Below are 14,362 nucleotides of genomic sequence, written 5' to 3'. Positions count from 1 at the left end.
AGACCAGTCTGATCGTCGGTTGACCAAAGAAGTTGTACAGACGTCCAACATCTGTAAACAAAGAGATACTTCTTGCAAGAATTCAACTTCTGCTACTGGTGTAATCTCCCAGAGAATGTTCGGATCAGATAGCCAGACAAATGACACACTAATTTCACATCAGTCAAATAGGCCACAACCAAATGCAGGTTCTATGCACAGAGAAGAAGCAAATGGAAAGCTTTCCCAAACCATAACTGCCTATCCTTTCTCTGTGGCCACTGATGTCAGAATCTTGAAAAGCATCCTTAAAAAACGATCAAAGTATGAGACAGAAGAAACAAAGTTTGTGTACAGCCCAGGTCATTTAATTATCACGAGGCACATCGCGATGTCCCTCAGAGACAGTCTAGAGTTAAGGAGAGGGAAAACGAAGGAGCCAGAAAACAACAAAACCATGAAGAAGAAACTGCGTTGGCTTGATGAAGTAAATGTTGAAAACCATGACAAGACGGTTAAGGACGCAACTAAAATTAGACCAACTGTTGGCTACCAGCAGGGGTTGAACCAAATGGCCTGTGTACATGCTGAAGCAGTGAGCACCCTTTCTACTGGCCCAGCTAACCCTCAGTGTCCCTCTGCCAGACAGGCATGGACAGACATGGCTGTACAAGACTGCAATCTTCAGGAATACCCTCAAGAGGGGTTGAAGACACAGAGAGCTTTTTTGTGCTTAGGTGTTCCCAAAGTTCCCAGGAGAGTGCGGTCGGCCCGGGGTGGTACTGGACATGCTCCCTCCCGTGTCAGAAAGGACATAACCTTGAGACCTCAGTCGGCCACTGAGGCTAGCCATATGATTAAGAACCAAAGGAAGATGATAGCGCCCTGCCCCCCTCCTAGGCCTGAGGTGTTAGACAGACCGACACCAGCCAACTCCACAAAGCCCATGTATGCTGATGAGCATAAGCATAGCAGGTTGATTCTTCCTGCAGACAAGACTCTATACAGGCACACCTCAGATGGCCATGCTGTCTATCCGCCTGATGAAGGTGTGTTTGCTCCATGCCCTCCCTCTTCTGCCTGCCCCCCCTCTGAGACTGTGGCAAAGGGTAAAGTTTCCTTCAGCCAACATGGTTCCCATACCAGTGCTAGGAGATCTGGGGCAACTTGTGGAGAAAACGGCATTTGCCTGAACCGTACACCTACAGATGATGAAATATCTCACCTTTGGAACGGGGTCAGAAGTGCCTTATCCACCAAGGATGGTAAGGGAGATTACATTTTTATCCAGGGTGACTTCAAGGGCTTTTGTATTGAACCATACTTCTCTTGAAGTCACTTAAATTAATCCCTTTACCTTAAGTTAAATCACCATTTTCATCACCATCATTTTTGTTGCTGCCTTACGAGAAATTACCAAAGTTTAGTGTGGACGCTTCCTGCATGTTTGTATAGATGTTCAGTTTGTTTGCAGCTGTTTAATTGCTCAAATTGCTTATAATATTTTGCTGACAGCTCTGCTTCAAGAAGGCGCCAACCTGTCCCGGTTCACCGATGATTGTATGATTGGAGATATCAGATCACTTGCAGGAACGGGTGGCATTTCTCTTTCCCCCTTTAATGGTAAGTTTGAGGTATGCAATACCTCAATGTTAAAGCAATGTTTTTAGTTTGCTCAGCTCTGCTTCACACTTAAATCAGTGGCAATGGTGAAAGGCATAAGGCAATGAATGAAGAAGATCCACAAAGTAAACATTATCAGGGAATGCCAGCAAAGTGGGAAGTTGAGCAAATGGGAGAACTGTGCTTCTAGGGATGGCACACCCTTCCCTTAACTGCAGGTGTTGCTGCAAGAGTTGGGTAGGGTTGCGCCGTAATGTGCCTCCATTTCTAGAGCTGGACCAAGGCTTTTGCCTGGTCTGCTTCAGGTTAGCCTAATGACTGTATATAGAGGTGGACAGCTTGTCGTCTCCAAAAAGTGAAGCAACCTGATGGATTCACTTGGGAATAAAGTGACTGACAGCCTTTGCTGGACAAGACCAGCCGCAGTACCTCAATTGCACCCATTCATTACGTTGAGTAGCCAAGTTTGTCTCTATTGGACAAATGCAAATGGCAAATGCTGGCTCCAAATTTGACAACATGGTGGAGATATTTTAGCTTCATTTCTATAGAACAGAGCCCCCCCCCCCCTCCATGTACTGTAACGTTAATGGGTTGACCCTAGAGTGGGCTGGGGGGGGGGGGTCATCTTTGAAGCAAAGGCTGAGAAGCGGATCACAGATAGTCAATCAACCATCCAGTTTTCAGTGTCTAATTTTTGTAAGAATATGTTTTTCTATAATTAAATGTCTGTGGTTGAAAGTATAATGCATATTCATCTAACATTGAGTATTCATCATCCAGTCTCTCTCATCTGTTGTAAATCAGCCAGACGCCATGCGAGAAGAGCTACACAGGAGGTTAACGGGAGCAAAAAACGGATGTTGGTACAGAGCCCTGGTTCAGGGAATAAGCAGCTCAGTTTACCCAGCCAGGTACCAGCATTTCATTGAAACAATAGCAACATGTCACCTTCCTTCTGAAAAATAAGTTTAAACTAATATCTTATCTAAAAGTTGCCTCACTCAACATCCAACTACTTAAACTGCCTTTCCATGACATTCTTTAAAGTTGGTATAGTCATGGTTAAATATTTTGTTGATAAATTATTACAGTGTGAAAGTATTCAGTTTCTAGCTTCTTGGTTCGGGACAGTTGCTGTAGGCAATCAGATTTTTTTAGTTTGGCCTTCCAGAGCAGCAGTGTAGTCTGCATTGTGGAACTGCATGGACTTACAACAGAACAGTGCATATATGTTACATTTCACTTTGAACTCAATAAAGAACATCCAGTTTTCCATTACATATTTTTTTGCCACTGTCACTGGGCGTTCTGTCAATATGAATTGCAATATAAATGACACAAATGAATGTAGTAGATTTACATGTACATTTACATGTAACTCTCTGAATGGAATAGAATTACATTGTACCTTGTAGTCTTTGTGATGTCTTGTTTCACAGGCAGCTCTGATGACGCTACCTGTGCCAAGTAAAGGTCAAGATCAAGGTAGGCCAGTAGCTAATGTTTTCAAAGGCGTCTTTCACAACTGTAGTTGTGTAGTCATATTGTGAATATTCTGTCTATGAAACCTTGGTGAAAGAATTTGTGATGCAGTGGTTAAATGCAATCACTTTATAGTGAAATTATCTAACTAGTACTCTGATGATTCCTTACCGTGCCAAATATCAACAAAGTCCTAGTAGTGGTCTCTTGGTGGACACTGACAATCTGACTATGTCATTAGGGCCAAGCCAGAGGTTGTGGCCACCGCAACACACTCCTATCCTGAGCCTCAGCGGCCTGTCCTTGGAGGAGCAGAGAGTTCAGCAGTCTCTGGACAGGCTCAATCAACGGCTGCAATGTAACACTTCCATCCTAACACCAGAAACAGATTAAAAAGCAATTATGTTCCTTTCTGTATACGATTGCAGCTGCCTAAAAACTATCAAGTAGTTTGTACACCATAGCAACCATCTAGAAACACTACAGTAAGCACTTTTTACACCAAAGGCACTATCTAGCCTCTCCCTGGCAACCAACTTGCTTACCATGGAAACCACTCAGTAGCTTCTTAGGGATCATCGTGCATACTAAAGCAACCTCCTAGCAACACTCAAGGAGACACCTTGTTTACCATCACAAACACCTAGCGAACAGTCACTCTTGTTTACTCCAGAAACCCCCATAGTGGCAAGATACAGTTACAGTGTACATTAATGTGCTTTTTTATTGTCAATATAACTGAGCTATATGATTCCCAAAGGCCTATTAAGTATTGTGGCTCTCTGGTTATATACAGATGTGGTAGGAGGCAACCCATCAGTTAAGAGACTCTTTCATAATGAAGCCACACATGTAAGTACGACTGCATGTTTTCATTCATCAACCATTCGTTGGTTGATTTGTCCTTGCTAAGACAATGTCTTCTCTATTTTAGCACAATATGTCTGCAAAGCTTGGAGAGGGAACAAGCCCTGCTCCGCGAAGGCTCAGTACAGCATTCAATGCCCACTGATCCCAGTCAAACAGATGCTACTGATGCCGAGATTCAACAGTCCTTACAATTGTTAAAACCTCAAGCACTTTATAGATGTGTGTGTGTGTGTTTGTGTGCTAATTAAACAGATTGTTTTACATATATTTAAGTTATTTATTGGTAGAAATAACAACAAATAAATGTTAAATCGTGAAAAGGCTATGGCACAATTCTGTTGTAATTTTCAATCCGAGTACAATGAAATAATATATTTTTATACCATTATTTAATATGTTATAATTAAAAACTTCTGAACAATACACCATGTGAATGTCTTTGTGTGTTTGTGCCTGTTAGTGTCTTTCACAGTACAACTCTTAAGAAGTGACAATTCATCTCAGTTTCATTGAGTGACTCACTCCACTGGATCAACAAGGTCAGGAAGTCAAAGTGATGATGACTCGCTGACACACGTTCCCTCCTTTTGAGGATTCACAGTATTCTTCTGGCTTCCTGCTACTTCAGCCTGTAAGGCAGGTTTGTATGGGTTGTCAAACCCCAAACCTGTTCCTGTTTGCTACAGCTTCAGTTTTAGCAGGAATATTGGTCTGTCTTAAGGCTAAAAGTGGGATGTTGAATCCTGATATAGAGCTACTTACATTGTGGATTTACCTAAATGTATTTTGAGAAACGAACACTTGGATACTAACTTGTGCTTCATCAACTTCATGTTAATCAGAGATCTCTAACAATAACCAGCACCTAATTATTCTGATCATTTGTCTTATAGAGAATGAGAATGAGTGTATTCGTTAACACCAACAGAGTTTGATTTCTTGCAGAGGTTATTAGTGAGGTCCTTTCCCCAAACACGTCTTATCTTTGCCTCCGGTCAGCTTGCCTTGACTTGCCAAAAGTGGTGGAGGAGGCTTAAGTACCCCTAAAGAATTTGGCGTAGGTTTACCTGCTTTGAAGTGATGCAACCTTTATGATCAGAGCTGCCAAACAGGTTTAAGGGTCAGTCATCCCAAATCAGGCATATTCTCATTTTATCTTTTTGTCCCTTAAATTATGATTCGTATGGGTACATGTTTGACTATTGATTCCTTTATGTTTGTAATTATGAAATCATTAAGTTTGGTATAAGGCACTTTGATTGCAGTTGTGTCTATACTTATACAAAATATTGTGAGTTAGAATATAATTTCTCATGGCATTTTCTCCATTTACTTTTTTCTGTATCTATTTATCTATTTTTGGGGAAGTCATACAAATCAGACAGAGCAGAAGTGATTGAGTACTTATTTTCATATCAAAGGGTCAGAGATTAAAGACTGGCTGGAATGACAGTTCCTTGATGAAGTGTTGAGGAAACCATTTAAAGCTTAGTTGTCCAAATAAACTTTTACTGTGATGCAGCTTTTACTGCCTAATCTCTGTTAAGTGGTTTTCACCAGTTTAGCTGTCGAATGAATGCAGGCGTTCAGGTTACAGGAGATATTTTGTGCTTGGACCCTGTGATTGCTTTCAGCTATATGTGTGATTGTACATCTTCTGCCATGTCTATAGCAAGTCATAGTACCACTGTTTCCTCAACATTGTATATACTCATTGAGGACATTTCCAAATGACTCTTATCTTGACTTCCGTGGTCTCCAAACCTTCAGAGCTCCAATGTTTAGTTATATGTATGCTCCAAACTTTTGAAGCATTAGAGGCAAGTCAAAGATATCAAAACTCAGGTATTCAATTGTAAAGGGCTACAGAAATGACGGTACAAATTTGAGAAATCTTCAGTAGACTACATTAACACCAGCTTTTGTAGGGATCTTGGTACGATCCCTAAGGGACAAATTGTTGTGTAATTTGTCCTCTAGGTGGCACTATAGCTAAACAGGAAGTGAGATCAGATGTCGGCGATGGTATTTTTTTCTCAGTCAGCTTTTTTACACTGGAGAATTGTTCAGATCAAAAACTTGGGGCATTTATTTGAGACCCCTTACAGTATTATGCCCTTATCACCACATGGTGGCACTAAAGTTAGTATATGTCATCAATTTTTTTGGTCCCAGATGAGTTCACATGAGTTTGTGCTTTATGCAACACTATGGAATTTTTAAAGATGGTGAAATATCAAAATATTACCATATGACAGTCAGCAGAGTGTCTGTCTTGAAACTTCATACATTTAAAAACTGTTGCACCATACTGAAGTGCAAGTAAAAGCTCAAATTATCTTTCCATCACTTTATTTTAATTTGTGTGTATGTGATGCCTCTATTAATAACTTTAATTATTGAGTTCTATAGCAGTGCATATACAGTGAAATGTGTGTATCTGAAGGGGAAATATAGATTATCTGAAAGACAATTGTCTTTGCATTGATGTAAGAGTCGGCGAGAACACTTTGCCGTTTAGTTTGCAGATAATGGAGGCTATTGGGTTAGTGTGTGGCACCGTGTGTAACCCTCACTTGAGAGATGTGCTACTGACTCACACTAGTGCTTATGGATTTAAGCCTCCTTGCCAACCCACACACCTGCCATGCTTGAAATCTCAGATATGATCTCAACATAAGAGGTTAAAGGTACTGTCCTACATCCCTGTGAAAGGATGTAGATATTTTAGCTAAACAGCCAATCAAATATATCCTTCACTTCAATGTGCATTAAGCAAAGTTGTTGATTGGCTGGAATTGTATGGCTCCATCTGAAACATTTGCTTGTTCATTTAGTCAAGGCTGTTTAGGAATGCCAGTGGTTTTTTTTTTAGAGCACTCTCTTGAAGGACAGCTAGAGGAAAATGAGGAAAGTTTAACTAATCTCAACAAAAAGTGCAATGGAATACAATCAAAGACTGTGCCTTTAAGCAAAGGAGAAAATGTCTCAGTTGAGGATGCACACAGTAGCACTGGATGAGGGTATAGAATGGCAATGGGCAAAGGTTTCAATGAAAACAAAATGGAAAGGGTGTGCTGGTATCACTGAATGCCAGACTTAATCCATATTTTCATTTAAAGAAAATGTAATTTTTCATGTTTAACAAATCACAAATTCTCAACAGACTACCTTTCCCACGAGCTATTTGATAACATTTATATTGTGGCATCATAACACTAACAATTCATTTTCATCTTGTTTCATATTCTTAATGCCTTTACCGTTCCTCAGGGCGATTTATAGTCTTTCAGTGGCTCAAAGTAGGCTATGGGAAAGCAGCAGATCCTCTGTATTCGCATACGGATGTCTTGATCAAACGATATCTCAATGGAATGGTAGGGAAGGAGGTATTAGCATAACAATACTGGGACTGCATGGAACTACTTTAGTATGACGCTGACGAGAAAGAAAACAATGTATTTCTTCATTCATAATGAGGGGATCAGTTTAAAAGCAGTTCTGTTGGTTTTTAACGTCAGCCTAAAGACATAAACCTTTTTGATATCATAGTATATTCTGGAAACGAAAAGTAAATCCAATATAAATATGGATATGCCAATAAGTCCTCAAAAAGAAGTCTACCAAAACATCAGCGTATTACAAAAATGAAGACAAGAAAACTGTAGGCTATAACGGATCCCTTTAAAACTGTCAAAATTTGGCATTTTATCTTTTGACAAATAACTCAAACAATCGACATATATGCCGACCACATATAAATATGTGTGATTCAATCGAACGTTGTGTGCTTTCGTGCATACTTAGTCATTTAGCATAGCTTCACACAGCTCTTGTAAAATGGGGACCTGGTTGCGAGCAGAATAAGACCACGCCTCACTCCGCTGTGACTCAGATCACATGACTCAGAAAGTTTAATGTCCTGCCCAAAGTTTAGTACCAACTTGGGGCGTAAAAAAAAATCCCGTACTGGGACTGCTGTGATTTTGCATTCGCGGCTGCGGAGTCTTTAAGTTTCGGAAACGGATACCTAAGCATCGTTTTTAATAATTCAGTAAATAATAGTTTACGGACATTTCTGCGTTCAGTGAAGTTACAAGAGACTGTAGGTATGCGCGTAACTAAATGTATTAGTTGGCTGCGTCCTTTCGTAATAGCCGAATAAAGAAGCCTGTACTTCGCAGGATTTATTTAACTAGGTTAACACGGACGGTAAAAGGGTAGACCTGTCGAATGAGCATTTAAACAATTGAATTGCCTTTTAAAAGCTTTTTCCTGACAATCGGCTGCTGTGATTTCCTATATCGTGGATTGATATTCTTTGTTCAACAACAAAATAGATTATTGTATTTTTTGATCCAGGTTAGCCTAGCAACATTTTCCGTGGCAAAACTTTTTTACAGTCTTTGGAACTATGGATCCGAGCCAGCACAATCCCCCTGCCGGCCACCAAATCGTCCATGTTCGGGGTGATTCCGAGACTGATTTGGAGGCTCTTTTCAATGCAGTAATGAACCCGAAAAATACGATTTTACCCCCCTCTGTCCCCATGAGGATGAGGAAACTGCCGGACTCCTTCTTCAAGCCTCCAGATCCCAAGTCTCACTCCAGACAAGTAAGACCACCCCGCTAGCATAATAGGTCTAACAACAAGAATCATTGATAGTATACTTTTTTGGGGGAGAACTGCATTGTTTTTAATTATCATTATTATTATCTTTTGAAATTGCATTATGGCTTGCTGATGCAAAATATCTAGTCTGGCTTAAAAAGAGTAATTTAGTCAGCTGCAGAGTTCTAGGACCATGGCATTAAGCTTGTTTTAAAAACAGACTTCTGAACTTCTGGGAACTAACATGCCCATGTAGGCCTAATGCACGCAAAGGCATTGTAGGCTTTTATTTGCACTGAACACGTTTAAATTTTATCTGTGATAAAAAAAAAAACCTCTTTAACTGTTCAGTGGATGTTAACACCAGTAAAGATCAACTAGGCCAACTCAAACTTGAGATTTATGGAAAGTTTCTTTAAATCCATCTATTTGTCCATTGCTACATAGTACGTGCCTTGGACCTGTGGTTAAGCCTTTGGTCTTTGGTTAACCCTTAACTTTTACCACTTCCTTCTCACTCTCACCCTTCTTGGTTTGTGTGCGCAGGCTAGTACGGACGCAGGGACAGCAGGTACCCTCACCCCACAGCATGTCCGGGCACACTCCTCCCCCGCCTCGCTTCAGTTGGGCACTGTGTCTCCTGGTGGTCTCAGTGGCATGGCCCCAGCAGGGACCCCCCCACAGCATCTTCGCCAGTCTTCCTACGAGTTCCCAGATGACATGCCCCTGCCCCCTGGCTGGGAGATGGCTAAGACTCCTTCAGGACAGAGATACTTTCTGAAGTGAGTTTGTTTATTTTTTCAACTATTTCCACTCCTCTGCTGATGGTAATTGCAACGAACAGCAGTATTATAGAAGTGCATGGAACTTTTCAGAGGCATCAACCTTAATATTTCTGTGACTTCTAGATCTTGACAAAACAACAAAATGTGCAATTAGTCTGATGGTGGACAAACTAATAATGTGTATTTGTCCAGTGTTTAGCTGGTGAGTCAAATGTTGATCGTTTCACGATTTCCACATTTATAACATGCTTGCAAATTTAAGTTGCATTTTACGGACAATGGATGCACTTCAGCATCTAGAGGTTTAGAGAAAGCCATAGGGTATTATGAGAATTTGTTTGATTTGAAATGAAACATGAAATGACATGAAACTTGTACCAAATAGAACCTTTCACTCTTGAACACAAACATCCAAGGCTTTGAACAAGGAGCTGTTAAATTGCATCTCCTTTCTGAAGAGGCCTACCTTAACAGGAATGCATATGTTCTACTGAACAGAACTATACTGCCCTACAAAACCAACAAAGCCAAAAGAGTACTTACACAAAACATGTAACTCATGGCTCCAGTGTTTTGGGACTCCAAATTGGTGCATTGGTGGACTATGGCACTGCACATATTAAATAGGTTTTCAGTAAGTTTTTTGTATGTGGAACCCATGACCAGTGATTCGACCTATGACCCTGGAAATAAATGCAGCTGTCATTTAATAAAGCAGTATGCTCTCAGATTCCATGCATTGGCATTTCTGAAGTGACAGCAGTCTTCTCCTCTAAACAAGTGATATGGAGCAAGTTAGCAGCTAAGCTAGCTAGCGAATGGTGGGCTCAATTCACTGGATATCTAGCTCCTTTAAGTTGACCGTTGCCTGGCATCTGCTGGTGATAATCAATCAGCAACAGCATTTTTTCCAGCATTGCCTCCAAAAGCCATTTGCCTTTCATTCCTTGTCACTGTGTTTATGCAGACTGACATCCAGAGATGATCCTTTTTTGCTGGTAGAGAAACCTCTTCAGTCCTGTGTGTGAATGGTGTCCTAGCATCCTCCCAGTATATAGATTTGCATGGTTTATTTGATCATACATACAATGATCTAAATTTGATAAAAACTGGGACAGAAGACAGAAGAAGTTGAGACTCCCATATAAATAAACCCTTTACATTTGGTGAACGCTTTGAAAGGAGGTATCTGCATCGGTATTCTTGGTAAGAAAATGGCTTAAGTTGTCTTGTGTGTAGTTGGAATACACATGGCCAGGTTTGCTGTCTGGTCTCAATAAACACTGAAGGCCTCCCTCTGGCTGGACTAGTCTGGCTTCCCCTCGGTGTGTGGTGTTGGGCTCTGTGTCTGTTGTGGGCTCCCTGGGATCAGGTTTCAGGGGGGAAACAAAGGCCCACTGTAGGAGCGAGTGTACATAGTCCAGGCAGATCTGGTAACCTCATCTGCCAATGGGATGAGCGTGAAAGAGTGGGTGAGTTAGTGAAAGAGAAAGAGTAACACTGCCCCTGACTGCTGCAGTTGATCTAAAGCAAAACTGGTGGAGAAGATCTTTGGAGGGTGAGGTTGGGATGTGTGGTCTGTAATTAGAGGGCTGGGAGGTTGGAGATTTATGAGATACACTGAAGATGCATCTTTTAAGATGAGCTTTGGGTTTCTTTTTGTATCTCTTTGTCTCTACAAGTAAAATTGAAAAATGTGAATGGCAGTGTTGCTGTTTGGGTTGAGCTCTATCTTAATGCATTGAGATATTTTTAAATCTACTTCCTCCATCTGAATGGTCCTCTGAAAATATATCCCTCTAGCAGTTCCACTGGTCCTGTTTTATGCAGAATAAATCAGGTATTGTTGTGTTATTTGCATAATATTTTTTTCCATTGCAATCCAGATAGCTTTGTAGAATGGTCAAACCTGCGAGCAGCTGATTCTGGACATACGTGATTACACTTAAATTTACTTAGTTAAAAGAGAGCTTTCAAAACCAGATGTCTAAAAAGTTAACATCTGGGGAACATCTGCCTGTTTTGCCAATGCTATGTGAAGGGGATTGGGTAGGGTTGTACAACTTTCACACACTCTCAGGACTAGGCTAGCGGTTATTTGTAATAGACTTAAAAGTAGGAGGAAGTTGATGTCTGCTTAAGATACAAACGCTACTTCGAGTTGAACAATAATATAAACAAAAGTTACATTTCCATTTGTGTCTTTAAATGAAAACAAATTATACAGATGTTCTATATCAAGTATCACTTACAGAGTCCATACTTGCTTCCATGTTAAAAACTTTCCAGTGTTTCCCTAAACTACGTGGGTGCAAGTTAGAAGTATTTAGTTTGTTGTTTACTAGCACTGTATATTTAGTTGATTGCTCACAGGATGGTGATTTGCTTTGTGAACACTGTTGTTGGAGGTGCTCTATGATGCTCCAGGGAGATTTAGAGTTTCACAGAGGGTAAGATGTTAGAAGTCCTTCAACGATGAGCACATAATTCTAGACAGCATTGGAAGCAGTGACATTTCCTGCTTTTGCTGTGTTTTTATAATTTCATGGTGACTTGTTCGAAAGTTTGTTGTTTTTGGGGTCACGATGGGGTCAGAGGTGCATAAATCCTCAGTTGTTGAGTGTATTTTTCCATTCAGTGTGGTCACGGGGACATCCTCTGTCTGCTTTAGATTGGAGTGCAGCAGACACTCAGTCTGGACTGAGAGTAACCCCAGCAGAAGGGCTTTAAAGAGCCTCCTATTTATAAACAGGGCTTTTGCTATGGGAGTGTGAGCCAGCCATCTTGTGAGTTTGGTGATAGCTCATGTTACACCCAGGTGATCCACCAACACTGTAGGCCCAGTAAACACATTTGTGTACTAACAGACATACACAAACACATGTTTACTGGGACACAGAAACATCTTTTGGAAATGGTGGACAAAAATAATGGTTTTGTATGGAAGCTCTTAAAATAGGATGGTTCCTACAGATATTCAGATCTATGGTGTTTCTTTTCACCCGTCTGCAACCAAAGACATTTTGAGTTTATAGAAACAAATTTAAGAAGTGTGTCTCCGACTTCTCCTGTAGTGATTGTAACAGATTGGCCTCAAAAAGTCTGGAGATCGTGAGGGATGAATGTAATGAAAATTGATAAAAATGAATGTGATGAAAATGCATGTTAATTGATAAATAGAGGGGTAAAATGTGTGAGCTTAGATATAGATGATTCAAGCAAAGTTTTAAGTCCTGTGTTGGTAAAGGTTGAATGAATAGGAATATGTAAAATTATAACATAGGCCTACCCAAAGTTCATCTGTGGATCAAATCATTATCAGACATATCTTCATAATATACATGTCAGACTTTGTGTCAATTTATTTGGGCTAATTGGTTAGTTTTTTTGCCAATTCTTTATGTTAGCAAGATCCAGTTTTCTAGCCAGCTAACGTTAATTATGGAGGTCACTAACGTAGTCACATAGCTCTGTGCTAGGGTAAGAGTTTGACTAAATTAACGCTGCTATCTTTTTTGATTTGTTTTTTTTACTGGATGTAATACATTTCATACACAGCTAGTCTTTCTGAGCATCTTATGCTAGCCTTAAATTCTAATAGACTGACAGTTACCTGTTTTATTTGATCAAGCAATCGCGTACATAGCAACTGGCCAGCAGACTTCAGACACCTAGAAGCACACCTGAAATAAAATTGTTCCAAAATGAAATCCAACATAGTTCCCCTTTATGCAGACCAGAGAAAGCCACGGTTCCCTACATGCCATCAAATATGATAACCTGCCCCTCTGTGGTTAGTTAAATTAATTTCAAACACTTTGTCAGCAATGGTCAGGATAGAGAGAACACTGAACAGAGGAAAGTACAAAGATATCCATAAAGTGCATATGACACCTCAAAAAAAGGTAAAAGGCATATAAGTATCAAAACCATACATAAAACATAGTACTTTGAAGTCATGTGTAAACCCGGTGATTGAAAAATAAAGTTTGTACAGTTTGTGTGGTTTAAGCGATGCTTTTCGCCAAGCCGTGCCGTTTTTTTTTTTTAACCCGTCACGTGACCCCGTGACGTCAGCATAGGAAGACTTAATTCGTTCCCAAGCCACACAACTAGCGATGGATGGTGAACAATTTGAGCATTTTCTGACACAGACTCAAGCGGAGATGAGATTGAGGTAGACTACAATCCGGACCAGTTTGTACAGGAGATTGTGGGCATTGAGCCGTACAGATTCGAGCCGTATCTGGAAGACGAGCCAGCAGAAGAGCTGAGTTCTGACAGTGCTGAGGTTACTGCTAACGCTTAGACCAAAAATAAATGGAAACACATAGTAGCTAGCTAGCCTCATTACTAATAAGTATAACGTTAGTATGCTGATATGCTCATTAAGGCAGATGTTGTGTTTGCCTCCAGTCTCTTGGCTCTTTCACTGCCATTTTATGTAAGGTCAGCCATTCTAAATAGGTTCTACACATACGTGAAATACATCCCCTATTTAATGGATAGAGGGCAACGCTCCCAGCATTACTTCATAGCAAATAACTTTAGTTGTCATTTCAAGCTTGCTGGAGAAGGCACTTCCAACACCGAGCCACCAGCAAAGAGAGAAACAGTGGTCGGAAGCAAAGTAAAAGTCAATTTACCGTGCTGCACATTGAGCCTCTGCGCCTTCTTAATCCCTGGGACAGGATCGAAACAATCCTCTGCAAAATAAGCAGAAAACAGCGAAGAGATGGGAGGAGATGCTTAAAGTGCGCCTGATTATGTATTAGTAACGAAACAAGAAGTGTTTCACCATGACATATCAGCTACTAAATGAAAACTATGTGTGTGTGCAAGAAATTTGAAAAACACTAACAACAATTTAGATTTTTTTTAATGTTTATATTTGATATATCATTTAATATAGGCATATGCAAAATTGTCCCACCAGCTAGCTGTTCAGTCACTACTTATCCAGAATCGCTGCTAATTGTATGGTTTAAACTGTATTTTCACCCATAGT

General features: G+C 40.4%; 1 protein-coding gene across 2 annotated transcripts in view; it reads left to right on the top strand.

Annotated features, from left to right (window-relative positions):
* The first annotated feature begins 7,948 nt into the window (after positions 1–7,948).
* Positions 7,949–14,362, top strand: part of yap1 (Yes1 associated transcriptional regulator) — a 32,089-nt gene continuing 25,675 nt past the window's right edge. For both annotated transcript variants that reach the window (XM_080845318.1, XM_080845317.1), the window contains exons 1-2: positions 7,949–8,572; positions 9,116–9,351. In XM_080845318.1, coding sequence (XP_080701444.1) covers positions 8,372–8,572; positions 9,116–9,351 — 437 coding nt within the window. In that variant the 5' untranslated portion in view covers positions 7,949–8,371. The remainder of the gene's footprint in view (positions 8,573–9,115; positions 9,352–14,362) is intronic.

Source organism: Sprattus sprattus (genome assembly GCF_963457725.1).
Source record: "Sprattus sprattus genome assembly, chromosome: 9".
In the NCBI taxonomy this organism is placed as follows: domain Eukaryota; kingdom Metazoa; phylum Chordata; class Actinopteri; order Clupeiformes; family Clupeidae; genus Sprattus; species Sprattus sprattus.
Note: the sequence above shows the minus strand (reverse complement) of the source record. Positions and strands in the feature narration are given on the sequence as shown.